The 14,421-nt window shown below is 52.6% G+C and overlaps 1 protein-coding gene across 5 annotated transcripts in view; it reads left to right on the forward strand.

Annotated features, from left to right (window-relative positions):
- The window catches only part of RADIL (Rap associating with DIL domain), a 109,901-nt gene that overhangs the window by 77,707 nt on the left and 17,773 nt on the right, over positions 1 to 14,421 (forward strand). For all 5 annotated transcript variants that reach the window (XM_012455580.2, XM_012455581.3, XM_012455582.2 and 2 more), the window contains exons 4-6: positions 825 to 1,457; positions 4,687 to 4,724; positions 13,120 to 13,280. In XM_012455580.2, the coding sequence (XP_012311003.2) occupies positions 825 to 1,457; positions 4,687 to 4,724; positions 13,120 to 13,280 (832 nt within the window). The remainder of the gene's footprint in view (positions 1 to 824; positions 1,458 to 4,686; positions 4,725 to 13,119; positions 13,281 to 14,421) is intronic.

Consider the following 14,421-nt stretch of genomic DNA (forward strand, 5'->3'; position numbering starts at 1 on the left):
TTCCCCAGTCCCAAAGTGGGTGCCTTCAGCACCAGGCGCCTTCAGGGAGAGCTCCTCACACCTTTCTGGGCTGTATCTCCTGTCTGGCTCCGGGGAAGGACATGGGCAGGTGGCCAGGGCCAGTCTGCTTCCCGCTGCAGGCGAGGGGGTGCCAAGTCACCACTTGGTGACCATGTTCTCTGAGGGGGCACTGGGAAAAGGCCCCACCCACCCCCACCTGCCCAGAGCTGCTTCACACCACTTCCATCAGAGCAGATGGGCAGTCGCCTGAGCAAATGCCACGAGCACGGCTGCCTTGCCTCACCTTGCCTGACACTTGCTCTGCCCAGCAGCTGTTCTCCCCGCCCCTGCTTGCCCCACCCCCTCCCCTCCTGTGCAGCCAGCTCCTTTGCTGCTCGTTTCCATAAGCATTTTACAGCCTTTGGGCTCCTGTGCCCAGGTCTCAGGTGGCCTCTTCTGTCAGGGCAGTGCTCCCACACAGTTTTGGTGATGACCCGGAGGAAGCTGGGTAGTGCTTGGCCCAGTCTGTAGCAGCAGTGCCTGTTTCCCAGACAGCCCTGACCTGGCCTCTCGCTGTCTCAAAGCTGGGTCTCTCCTGTGCCCCCGGGGTTCCTCTGGGAAACCACCTTCCCTGGGATGGGCCTGGACATCGAGGGATGGGTTCCTGAGAGCCGCCAGGGCTCTGGTGTGGGGGTGGCCGGGGACATGGAGAGCCCGGGGGACAACGTCCCAACCACGCGGCTTCAGCAACCAGTGATGAGACAGGCGGCCTTTCGTGTCTGCCGCTGGCGTTTCACCTGCCCTGAGTGGAGTCTCTGTTTCAGGACAACCTGGTGTATGTGCTCAACCGGGACCGGCACACGGTGGGCCAGCGGACCCCCTCCAGCAAGCCCAGCATCATCCTCTCGGCCCCCGACATCCTGCCCCTGCACTGCACCATCCGCCGCCACCCGCTCCCGGACAGCGGCCAGGCAGGGGGGTGGCTGGTCCTGGAGCCCATCCCCGGGGCGCCCATCTCTGTCAACTTCTCTGAGGTGGGGCGCCGGACTGTGGTGCTGCACCACGGGGACCTGCTCTCCCTGGGGCTCTACTACCTGCTGCTGTTCAAGGACCCTGCGCAGGCCCAGCCCCTGCCCGCCCACGCCTTGGTGCGCCTCCGGGCGGTGCCGCAGAGCTGCCGGCTGTGTGGAGCTGCGCTAGGGGCCCAGGGAGCCACCTCCCCCACGCAAGCTGCCCTGCCCAGGCGCCAGCAGCTGCTCCTGGAGTTTGAGCCCCACCTGGAGGACATGCTGCTGCAGAGGATCATGACACTCATTGAGCCGGGGGGCGACGACCACAAGCTGACCCCCGCCTTCCTCCTGTGCCTCTGCATCCAGCACTCAGCCACCCACTTTGAGCCGGGCACATTCGGGCAGCTCCTGCTCAAGATAGCCAGGCTCATCCGCGAGACTGTATGGGTCAGTGTGCTGGGGTGGGTGGTCTGTGTCCTGTGCCAGGGTAGGGGAGAGGAGGGCCCGGAGCTGGCCGTGGTGGGGTGGCAGGAGTGCCTCTGTCTGACCCCCAAGATGCTGTGCTGCTGAGTGCAGGGAGGCCCTTCCCTGCCTGTTGCTGCCTCCCAGCCCCTTAGGCCACCAGGAGCCTCCCCAGAGCCCAAAGCATCAGCTGCAGCACTTTGCCCCTGAGGATGGGGCTGGTGTGGGGTCCAAGGTCACCTCCTGAGCTCTGGGCTTGTACCCTCCCTGGGGTCCCACTGGGCCCAGCACTGTCATGTGCCAAGAGCGAGGTGCCCCCCGAGCCTGGGCACTGTGAGGCTGAGGTGATGTTGGTAGCTCTCACAGGCCCCTGCCCAAGCACCCCAGAAGCCCCCGTCTGTGCTGGTGCCCCATGCTTGCTGCCAGGGGCTGGTCGAGCAGATGCCCACTGGAGCCATCCCCCATCCTTGGAGGCGCAGGGCTGGTCGGCTTTTGTGCTCTGACAAACTTTCCTGCAGGCCAGTGTCTCTTATCCCTGGCCCTGTGGACACTGGCAGGAGAGTTCCTTGCTGTGGGGCTGGCCTGGCCTCCACCCCTAGAGGCTGGTCACCCCCCGCTGCTCCGCCACACACGCACACACACACACACACATACACACCAATGGCTCCAGGCATTGCCAATGACCTTGTCAGTAGGCAGGACTGCCCCCTGGGCCCATGAGCGCTAGAGCAGGCATCACACAGTCTGGCTTCCCTTTGGGGCCTCGCCCCACAGTGACTCAGCTCCCAGGGACCCAAAGGATAGCTTGTAGTTGTTCAGGTTCATTTAGAGACCCTCAGACCCTCGCTAGTCTGGGCCATGCTTATCCACGACAGGCGTGGGAAGGGGGAACCATTGACTGTGTAGATACCTCATCAGTTTCTCATATCAAAATTCACATTTTAAATGTGTGAGGCTTTTAAAAAGTAAAAGCCAGCTAAGGCTGCCCTGTCCAAAGGTCAGTGGGTGCCATCTCTGCCTCATGGGTGTTGTGATCCAAGTGTCTGTGCCTTACCCCCTGGGTTCCTGGCGTGGGATGTGGTAGGAGTGCCATTGCGGCATGCCCATGTCCCCTCCATTTGTGGGCACAGAGCCAGGTGACGTCCATGTAGTGTGCGTCCACATCACCGCCGCTGTGACCCAGAGTTACCTGCTGGCCAGAAGTCATGGGTTTTTGCGCGATCATCGTCATTTCCGAGTCTCATCTGCGCTAGGCACTTATTTGCAAACCAAATGCTGTTTGATTTCTTTCTCACAACCACCCTGACGATGTAGATGCCACATCCTACGTCACAGCCAGGGAAACTGAAGCCAGGGGTTTGTAAGTCACTTGCTGAGGGAGCCAGGTTCCTGCCTGCGTCTCAGCCACTTGGGGCTTGCTGTGCACTGGCCCACTCCTGGCAGTGCACCAGGGCTCACCCTGCCCCTATTCTATAGGCTCCGAAACAGAGGCTCCCAGATGTGACCTGCCTGGTCCAGGGATTGAGCTATAGACATCAGACAGAGCCCCAGTCCACCTTTTCCCCCTGCACCCACTGTAGGAATCCGAAGCCTCCTCAGGGTGCCGTCCAGATCCCATGTGAATGTCATTAGCTTGTTTGTTTCCTGAGAATGAGCAACTACCCTGTCCTCCCGCCACTGCCCTGTCCTCATTTCTTACCAAATATATAGGCAGATGCTTAGAGTCTAAGCACAGTCAGCCGCCAGGGTTACATTTAGCTGGTAATAACTTACTACTAAGGCAAGAGTAATTCTTTTTTGTTTGTTTTTTTGAGACGGAGTCTCAGTCTCTTGCCCAGGCTGAAGTGCAGTGGTATGATCTGGTCTCACCGAAACCTCTGCCTCCCAGGTTCAAGCTATTGTTCTGACTCAGCCTCTTGAGTAGCTGGGATTACAGGTGCATGCCATCACACCTGGCTAATTTTTGTATTTTTAGTAAAGATGGGGTTTCACCATGTTTTCCAGGCTGGTCTTGAACTCCTGACTTCAAGTGATCTGCCAGCCTCAGCCTCCCAAAGTGCTGAGGTTACAGGTGTGAACCACAGCACCCAGCCAATAATAATTTCTTGGTTAAAAGTGACAACAGGGCCAGGTGCAGTGGTTCATGCCTATAATCCCAGCACTTTGGAAGACAGGACGACCATTTGAGGTCAGGAGTTAGCAACAAGCCTGGGCAACAGAGTGAGACCCTGTCTCTATAAAAAAAATGTTTTGAATTATCTAGGCATAGTGGCATGTACCCATAGTCCCAGCTACTTGGGAGGCTGAGGTGTTAGGATCACTTGAGCCCAGGAGTTAGAGGCTGCAGTGAGCTATAATTGGCCACTGTACTCCAGCCTGGGCAACATAGCAAAACCCTTTCTCTAACAATAAAAAAAAAAAATCAAAAAATACAGTGACAGCAAAACAGAAAATGTTAGCTAAGCCTGAGTCCCTGTTGAGAAGTTTAAATCTCTCTATAAATATTCAGGCACGTATGCATCTCCTTACGATTACTGTGCTGGCATTTCCAAATGTCTATATTCAGCTTAACAATGAGAGTATTAGTAGAATCTTCATTCTGGTATTTGTAAAATGTTTGGCCTGTCTCTGCTATTTTATTTTATTTTACTTTTTGAGATGGAATGTTGCTCGTTGGCCCAGGCTGGAGTGCAGTGGTGTGATCTTGGCTCACCACAACCTCCACTTCCTGGGTTCAAGTGATTCTCCTGCCTCAGCCTCCTGAGTAGCTGGGATTACAGGCATCTACCACCGTGCCTGGCTAATTTTTGTATTTTTAGTAAAGATGGGGTTTCACTAGTTTGGTCAGGCTGGTCTCGAACTCCTGACCTCAAGTGATCCGCCCACCTTGGCCTCCCAAAGTGCTGGGATTACAGGGGTGAGCCACTGTGCCCGGCCTCTACTATTTTAGCAGCCGGTTGTTATGTAAGCTAGAAAGCTGTGAGATATTCTATTGTGGGAAACTTGTAGGTCATATTCGGTAATGAAATGGGAAGATGTCTAAGTTACATGGAAAATGTCCTTTCCAGCATAGCTTGAATAAATAGTCAGTGTCACATAGGATGCCTGGGACAGCGTGGCTTCTTTTCATGTCAATGGTATAATGTGTATTTGAACGTGTCCCTGAGTTAGCCTGTTTTTCTCATGTGCTTTTTCTCCCACTTTGTAATTGTAGGAGAAAACCAAAGAACTAGCAGAGAAGCAGGCGCCACTGTGAGTATGACCCGGTTACTGTACCTGCTTCTTACCCAGGTCCTGGGGGCCCTCACTTCCCTTTGGAGCCACCCCACGCCTTGGGGTCAGCTCTGGGCTGTGTCCTTCCATCTGAGCCGCCTTTTTTGCTTCTTTAGTCATCCACTCTGGGAAGCTCTGAGTTGAGAAATTGCTTCAGGGCACCCTGAAGACAGGACGGGTGAAGTCCTCTTTGTTTGTTTGTTTGTTTGTTTGTTTGTTTTGAGAGGGACTCTCACAGTGTCGCCAGGCTGGAGTGCAGTGGCATCATCCCGGCTCACTGCAGTCTCTGCCTTCCAGGTTCAAGGGGTTCTCCTGCCTCAGCCTTCTGAGTAGCTGGGATTATGGCACCCGCCACAACACGGCTGGCTAATTTTTGTATTTTTAGTAGAGATGGGGTTTCACCATGTTGGCCAGGCTGGTCTCCAACTCCTGAACTCAAGTGACCCGCCCACCTTGGCCTCCCAAAGTGTTAGGATTACAGGCATGAGCCACTACGCCTGGGGTTGGTTTGTTTTTTTTTTTTTAAGGAGAATCTTTACAATTGTATTAATTTGTTTATTTTTCACTTTTATTTTAAGTTCAGGGGTACAAGTGCAGCTTTGTTACATAGGTAAACCTGTGTCATGGGGGTTTGTTGTACAGATCATTTCATCACCCGGGTATTAAGCCTAGTGCCCATTAGTTATATTTCCTGATCCTCTCCTTCCTCCTAACTTCCACCCTCTGAAAGGCCCCAGTGTATGCTGTTCCCTCTCTGTGTCCATGTGTTCTCATCATTTAGCTCCCACTTAGAAGTGAGAAGGTATTTGGTTTTCTGTTCCTGAGTTAGTTTGCTAAGCATAATAGCCTCTAGCTCCGACCATGTCCCTGCAGAGGGCATGATCTCGTGCCTTTTTATGGCTGCATGAGGCCCTCTTTTGAGCCTTCTCCTCCCTCGCTCTTCCCTGATTCTGTGTTAGAACTGACCTGCTCCTTCAGGGAAAGGCGCAGCCCTTGGGTTAGAGGCAGGGCTGTGCACCGCCACTCTCCAACGGTTGTTTGCACAGAAAACACTATCTCTACCCTAGACTCTTCTGGGGCACTTGGGAAACTATTCGTGTGGATCTGATATAGATGTGCAGCCCCCGGGGCCCACACTCCATTCTTGAGTGGACCCTAGAGAGCCACCTGCTCATGGAGGGCAACGTGTCCACACAGGAGCTGAAGCTGCCACGTGTCTCCTCCAGGCAGAGGGCTCAGCGGTGGCAGGGAATGACCTTCAGCCACTGCTCTCTCAGTGCAACTGAATCCAAGACAATGCTGGGAAAAAGTGCCCAGCACAGTGTCTGTGATATTAAATGTATGTGCGCGTGTGCTCGCATGTGCGCGCGCACACACACACACGTATGATATTCACAGCCAAACCATTCTATTTAAGATACACATGTGAGATGACACTGACAAAGGCAGAGTGGAAGGTGGTGGTGGCCACACTGGGCAGTGAGGGAGGGGATGCATCTCAGGGGCTCAGGCTGCATGGCTGGTAGCACCCCCTTAAGTCAGGCTATGGTACACAGAGCTTTGTGTGATTCCCGTCCGTGCCTGTATTAATCTGTTCTCACACTGCTAATAAAGACACGATGCCTTGGGGGTGGGTCCCAGCCTCTGAGGTCTGTGACTGTGTGGGGGACCCAGGCTCTACTTCTCAGCTGGCAGGAGGGGGCTCCAGACAGCATGGAAGGGTGATGGACAGCCTGACCCATGGCGAGGAGGTGGCCCAGGCTGGGACCCCCACGGTAGCACCTGACGTCTTGTGGGCTTTCAGTATTGAGGAGAAGTGTGTGTGGGAGGTGGGACTGGGCCCAGCGATGGTGTGGTGGCCTCCCTCTGGGGCTTTGCTCCAGGACAGCTGGAGTTCTAGGGTTGAGGCAGGATGTGGAGGGGATGGGAGTGTACCCAGCCCTTATCAGGGTCCCTTCCACCCCAGCACCTGTTTGTTGGGCGGCCTTCTGTCTGAAGCACACATCTGGGTGGACCCAGCTTCCTCGTTGATGGGAAGGCCTGGGCCCTCCCTGCTGCAGCCGTGTGCTTGCGCTGTGCCTTCCAGGATCGTCATCGTTAGGGCCTAAAAACAGCCCTGTTTCTATCCCTCATGCGTGCCTGGGGGCTTTTTCCTTTTTCCTTTGTAAAATAATGACTCACTTCCAAAACACAGAACAGTACAGAATCTGTCACTCACCCATGAAGCCACACCTAAAACTGACGTGATAGTGATGATGATGATTTGGGATTTAATATTCATTTTGCCCTGTTTGCCTCAAACCTTTGTGCCTGTGTTTCAAATTGTGAATGACCATTGAATTTGACTAAATAGTTTTCTGCGTCTGTGATCATCATATTTTCCCCCGTTAATCTGTTAATGTGGGGTGCTACGTTCCTAGGTTTTCTTTCTTTTTTGAGACACGATCTTATTCTATCACCTAGGCTATAGTGCAGTGGCGTGACTTCTGCTCACTGCAACCTCCACCTCCTGCACTGAAGCGATTCCTGCACCTCAGCCTTTAAACAGCTGGGACTACAAGTGTGCACCACTGCCTCTGGCTAATTTTTGCATTTTTCATGCCCAGCTAATTTTTGTATTTTTTGTAGAGATGGAGTTTCACTATGTCCAGGCTGGTCTTGAACTCCTGAGCTCAAAGCAGTCTTCTCACCTCAGCCTCCCAAAGTGCTGGGATTACAGGCATGAGCCACTGTGCTTCGCCTATATTTTTAATATTTTGAGGGGCCTCCATACTGTTTTCTGTAATGGCTGTGCTAATTTATGTTCCCACCAACAGCATGCAGTCCTTGCCAACACCTTGATCTGTCATCGTTTTGATAATGGCAGTTCCAACAGGAGTGAGGTGGCGTCTCGTGGTTTTGATTTGAATCTCCCTGATGATTAATGGTGTTGACTGTTGATCTTTTAATTAGGATTTTCCCATCTGAATTTATTGGTAAAATTGGTCTATGAACTTTTTTTTTTGCATTGTCCTTATCTGATTTTAGTAACAAGGTTCACAACACATGAGTTGGGGAGCTTTCTCTGTTTCTTAGTTCTCTGATTCTGTTCATATGAGGTGAGGACTGACTCTGAAAGTTTTCGAGAAAAACATCTGGGGCAGTGCCCTCCGGGAGGAAGACCCCTGTTTGCCTAATCCCTGTCTTTAATGATTATTGGTTTATTTCTTTTGTCTTTCTTCTCTTTTCTTTTCTTTTTTTGAGTCAGGGTCTCACTCTGTTGCCAGGCTGGAGTGCAGTGGCACAATCCCATTTCACTGCAACCTCTGCCTCCCAGGTTCAAGCAATTCTCCTGCCTTAGCCTCCTGAATATCTGGGATTACAGGCACCCACCACTGCACCCAGCTAATTTTTGTATTTTTAGTAGAGATGGGGTTTTACCATGTTGACCAGGCTTGTCTTGAACTCCTGACATCAAGCAATCCACCCACTTTGGCCTCCCAAAGTGCTGAAATGACAGGCACGCTTCCGGTCTGTCCTGATGATTCTTACTGCCCTAGAATCTTCCTTTCCCTGGGGGGAGCACCACATCTGCTTTCACTGGTTTGCTAATCGCCTGATGAGTTTCTTCCATGCCCGTACATGAGACTATGGGAAGTTTACATTCACCCTTTCTGTGTCCTGTTGTTTCATTTTTTGAAAGCAATTGTTTACTCACCTGACTTATCTTTGTTAACAGGCAAGTTGAATCTTTATTGCCATTCCTGATGTCTTTGGCCACATTTTTACCATCTGTTTTGCACTATTTTCCATGCCTTTTGCCTTTAGTTTTTATACTTTTCTGTCTGATTGGATTTTTTTTTTTTTTTAAATAGAGTCTGGCTCTGTTACCCAGGCTGGAATATAGTAGTGTGATCTCAGCTCACTGTAATCTCTACCCACAGGGTTCAAGTGAGTCTCGTGCTTCAGCCTCCTAAGTAGCTGGGATTACAGGCACATGCCACCAGGCCTGGCTAATTCTTGTATTTTTAGTGGAGACGGGGTTTCACCATGTTAGCCAGGCTGGTCTCGAACTCCTGACCTCACGTGATCCACCCGTCTCAGCCTCCCAAAGTGCTGGGATTACTGGTGGGAACCACTTCACACAGCTTCTGATTGGATTTTTAAAAATCCCTCCCTTTCCTCCTTTATTAGTTTCAAAGTAATTCTGAAAATATGTATATCTTCATCTTTTTGTGGAACACTAGATCTTAGGATGTTTTGACCCCCATCTTCACTTCTGGGATTTCATTTTATTACTTATCCTATTCCGGCTTCAGCTTGCTTTTAACACTGTGGTGTCCCAACTCATTCTTTGTTTTTACTTCATTTAATTTAATTAATTGTTATTATTTTTTGAGATAGGGTCTCACTCTGTTGCCCAGGCTGGAGTGCAGTGGTACAGTCACAGCTCGCTGGAGCCTCAACCTCCTGGGCTCAATTGATCCTCCCACCTCAGCCTCCCGCATAGCTGGGATTACAGGCATGCACCACCATACCCTGGCTAACTTTTTGATTTTTTTTTTTTTGTAGAGACAAGACTCAAGTGATCCTCTTGCTTTAGCCTCCCAAGGTGCTGGGATTACGGATGTGAGCCGCCGCACGTGGCCCCCAAAGAGCACTTCTAACAACTTGTTACAAAATAGTCACCATTTCATTCCCCTTCTTTTTATTTTTGAGATGGAGTCTCACTCTGTAGCCCAGACTGGAATACAGTGGCGCAATCTTAGCTCACTGCCACCTCCACCTCCCGGGTCCTGGTTCAAGCAATTCTCCTGCCTCAGCCTCACTAGTAGCTGGGATTACAGGAACGTGTCACCCTGCCCAGCTAATTTTCATATTTTTAGTAGAGAGGAAGTTTCACCATGTTGGCCAGGCTCGTCTCAAACTCCTGGCCTCAGGTGATCCACCAGCCTCAGCCTCCCAAAGTGCTGGGATTACAGGCGTGAGCCACTGTATCCAGCTTCTTTCTTTCTCTCTCTTTCCTCTTTCTCTTTCTTCCTTTCTTTCTGGGTGAGATGGCACTGGCTGAGCTATCTGTGGTTTGCTTTCTCACTCACGACCTCTCCAGGTGGGTGGATGTGGCTGACCTGCTTTTTGGGGCACGCCGTTCCCTGATCCTCTCCTGATGGAAGCGATAGGCATGTGCTGGCCATGGCTGGCCACCCACATTCTCGTCTCTGTGCTCCTTGTGGGCCATGTGAGTGTTTCCATGGCCTCGGCTCCCAGGACTGGGACTCCAGTGCCACGTTCCCTCCCTCCTCCCGCAGGAGATGCCCGCACCCTGACTGGCCTGCCCCAGCCAGCTGCGCCGGTTCCTCCTGCCAGGCTGTGCTGTCCCCACCCGAGTGCCCTTTCCTCTGCCTTCTTCTAGGACAACTTATGTATTCCTTTTCCACCAGACCTGGTCCTCCGTCCAGACAGGCCTGGATAGGATGGGCTGGATCTTCATCATTCCCTGGGCCCCCACTCACGTGGCCCCAGGGTAGCAGGTGGGGGGCATGCAGCGCTGACCTAGCCTGGGTTTGATCCTGAAACTCCAGCTGCAATGTCTGGTTGTTTGTTTTCCTGGAGAGGCCTGTCTATCCTCTGAGTTCCGGGGAAAATTGAAAAGGGCAGTAAATGTTGAAAACAAGATGGAATTAGTCTCCGAAGAGCCCAACAAACCCTTCTTTAACTGCATAAAGCTCCTTCTGCCCATCTGCAGACATGCATGTCCTTCAAGCCAGTGTACAGAATGGGCAAAAAGGAGCAGGACTTTGAGCTGTGCCAGATACACAGCAGGCAGCAGACCTGCTTAGCTGCCAAAACAAGGAGAGACGGTCTCAGGCCGGTTTCTTCCCTCCCGCAGTGTGAGCGCACGAGAGAGAGATCAACATTGTTTGTGGACAAAAGTGAAGTGACATCAGAGAGAGCAGACAACACTTTGGGCACCAGGGAGAATCTGGGACGCAGCCTGGGCTTCCTCCCTCTGCCTTTCTTGGCTGCCCAGCTGGGGAAAGAACAGGAAGGAAAACAGGGCCTCAGCCCTTCCCAGATGCCCTCACTAATGGCTGCCTGAAGGTCCTGGTGACTTTTCCTGTGGGCTTGGCACCTTTTGAAGGACCCCTTGGCACCTTTTGAAGGACCCCTGGGACTGTGTGCGTGGTGGTCACTCTGACAGCCATCCAGCCTTGAGCCTGGCTGTGCCCCAGGCCTGGGGGCAGGCACTGGGCTTGCACCATGCTCTGAGACCAGCAGAGTGGCAGTCACCTGGCTTGCCCCGTAGAGTCCCCCCAGTAAGGGACACAGGTGACGAGGGGTCCCTGGGCCAGCCGCGGGCCAGGCAACAGGGCTGCCCTCCACACCCCAGGCAGACCCGAGTCAGATCTGTGTGGTTTGATCTGTTTGCAAAAGGATCCCTTCTGCTCACCGTGCAGGGGCGCTCAGCTGTTTGCATCTGCCAGGTGCGATTGTGGAAGCTTATGGATGAATGTGTCCTCTGAGCTGCTGGGACCCCTGGGCGTCCCAGGCAGCCTGTCCAGTGGCTTAATGCTGAGCTGGTGCATGGACCAGACGAGGAACCTGTGAGAAAAATGTGTAGCTGGCATTTTAAATGAGGAATTACCCGGGGACCTCAGCACAGCCTTGCTGTATCCACCCCTCAGACGTTCCAAGAGGCCACCTGAGGACACTAGAAGGCAGTTTCAAGTCACACCAGACAGACACATCCTGGGGCTGGTTCCCAAGAGATGTGGGAGAAAGGGTTTGGGAGCTCTGAGCTTGGAAGCCAGCCTGATGGTGGAGGCTGCCGCCGAGGGTGGAGGCGGCCCTGATGTTGCTGTCATTCCCTGAAAAGGGAGCACTGATCCGCGGAGGCAGCAGGCCTGAGAGGGAAGAGCCTTCCACCCCTACCTGCATCAGGCTGGCGAAGGAGGGGCCTGAGCTACTGCTTTTGTTACTCAGAGTAACAACCAACTCCATGGATACAGAAGCATGGCCAGGCATGGTGGCTCATGCCTATAATCCCAGCTCTTGGGAGGCCAAAGCAAGAGGATTGCTTGAGGCTAGGAGTTCAAGAGCAGCCTGGGCAACATAGCAAGACCCCGTCTCTAAAAATAAAATGTTTTTTAGTAATTAGCCAGGGATGGCAGCGCATGCCTATAGTTCCAGCTACTTGGGAGGCTGAGATGGGAGGATTGCTTAAGCCCAGAAGTTGGAGGCTGCAGTGAGCTGTGATTGCACCACTGCACTCCAGCCTGGGTGACAGAAAGAGACCCTTGCCTCTAAATAAATATATTTTTAAAAAGACAATAAATAATAAAAAAAGAAAAAGAAAAAAGAGACAAAGAGACTGTGCCAAGAAGTTTGTGGTAGAAACCTGGCCCAGCCCCTTCCCTTATACAGATCTCAGAGGCAACCTTGATGAATGGTGTCCAGCGTCCAGTTTTTTTGTTTTTGTTTTTGTTTTTGTTTTTGTTTTAGAGACGGAGTCATGCTTTATCTTCCAGGCTAGAGTGCAATGGCGAGATCTCAGCTCACTGCAACTTCTACCTCCCAGGATCAAGTGATTCTCTTGCCTCAGCCTCCTGAGTAGGTGGGATTACAGGCGCCTGCCACCACACCAGGCTAATTTTTGTATTTTTAGTAGAGACGGGGTTTTGCCATCTTGGCCAGGCTGGTCTTGAACTCCTGACCTCAGGTAATCCACCTGCCTCGGCCTCCCAAAGTGCTGGGATGACAGGCGTGAGCCACCACGCCCGGCCTCAGTTTGGGTTTCTCATGATTGCCTCTGGGTCTTCAGTTCTCATGCTTTGTCTGCTACCCCATGATTCATGGACTTTTTCTGACTTCCTGCTTTAATAAAGTAGCAGTTCATCTTGCCTTGTGCACCTCCGAAAATGGCTCTATTATTGTTTATTTCCTTTGGTAATTACCTTGTAAACTTAAATAACATAATGGAACTGACATTTCTTGTTCTAAAAACTATGGACCCATCCCCTACCCCGTGCACGCATACAGGTGAACACACACATATTTGCACGCATTCTCTCTTAGCATTCACAGCTACTTTATGACCTCATTTCAAAAGAAAAGGCATGCAAGCTGTTTATTTACCAAGGTTTTTTACCAGTGGCTGTGGCACCTGGCTGTCTCCCCTGCCAGGTTTGTAGGGGCCTCTGGCTGTCTGGAGTTGTGGGCAGGTGTAAGGTGGGTACATATATTGTCAAATGTCCCCACCCAGCAGAGTCAGGTTGATGGTTGCAGTTGTTGTCAGTGTCCCATGAAGATGTGTGTCCTTGTATAGACAGAAGGCTAGGTTCAGCCTCCTGGGTGTCGGGTCCCCGCGTAACTCTTAGTCTTTCTGTCTTGGTAGCCAGGAGCCCGTCTCGCTGGCCAGCTGCGCCATGACTGACCTGGTTCCGGACCTGCAGCCCATTCTTTTCTGGATGTCTAACTCCATTGAGCTCCTGTACTTTATCCAGCAGAAATGCCCACTCTACATGCAGAGCATGGAGGAGCAGCTGGACATCACAGGTATGGCTGGCGCCCCAGGCAGGGGAGTATGGCAGCTCCTCTCCGTCGTTGGGACCGTGTTGGCCATGATAGCAGGGATGGACTCATGCTGGGGCTTTCTTAGCCCCTGGGCTGGTGCATGTCAGACCCTCAGGGATGGCCTTTGAGGCTGGTGCTGGTGGCGTGAACCAGTTAGGTACCTCCTGCCCACAGCACCTTGGTACTTAGGCTGTCCCCATCATCCCGTGTGCTCCATGCGGTGGTGTCCCCTTGACCGCAGCCTCACTCTGTTCTGCTTGCAAGAGGTCCTGGGGAGACACACGGGTCAGTAGGGAAGACACAGATGCCACTGTGAACCAAATGCAAGGGGTGGTGGAGAGAGCATCAGCCCTCAGCCACCACCTGTTCCTAGACGCACCGTTTTTCCAGAAGGATGGATGTTGCCAGTCCTCGTTGTGAAACTGTAGGTCATGTCGGTTTCACAGATTATTATGTGGGAAATACACATTTCAGGATTTCTTTTTTTTTCTTTTTGAGACGGAATCTCACTCTGTCGCCCAGGCTGGAGTGCAATGGTGTGATCTTGGCTTACTTCAACCTCCGACTTCCAGGTTCAAGCAATTCTTGTGCCTCAGCCTCCTAAGTAGCTGGGATTACAGGTGCCTGCCACCTCGCCTGACTAGTTTTTGTATTTTTGGTAGAGATGGGGTTTTACCATGTTGGCCAGGCTGGTCTTGAACTCCTGACCTCAGGTGATCCTCCCGCTTGGGTCTCCCAAAGTGCTGGGATTACACCCGTGAGCCACCACGCCCGGCCAACATTTCAGGATTTCTGAAATGCAGTGGGAAGTGTTCTGAAAATACTAAGGGAGAGGAGTTCCAACGGGGCAGTTGGCGGCGGCGGGGGCGGTTTGTGGGGAAGGCGGTGTGGGGTCAGCCCAGGGGCCAGGGTAGGATTTTGGCTGGCGAGTCTGCTGAGGGCTGTGTGGGGCCTGAAATGGAGCCAGGTGGGGCAGCAGGACTGTGCCGCTGTGCTGCGGAAGTGACGAGCGGGCACCCAGGGGACTGGGGCCAGAGCCGCTCGTGAGGGGCTTTGGTTCTAACCCCCACAGCCTTGCTATGCACCCTCTGCCCACACACCTGTGGGGTGCGCTGTCAGGCGG

The sequence above is a fragment of the Aotus nancymaae genome, unplaced genomic scaffold, assembly GCF_030222135.1.
Source record: "Aotus nancymaae isolate 86718 unplaced genomic scaffold, 86718_ANA_hifiasm-v0.15.2.pri h1tg000015l_0, whole genome shotgun sequence".
Lineage (NCBI taxonomy): Eukaryota > Metazoa > Chordata > Mammalia > Primates > Aotidae > Aotus > Aotus nancymaae.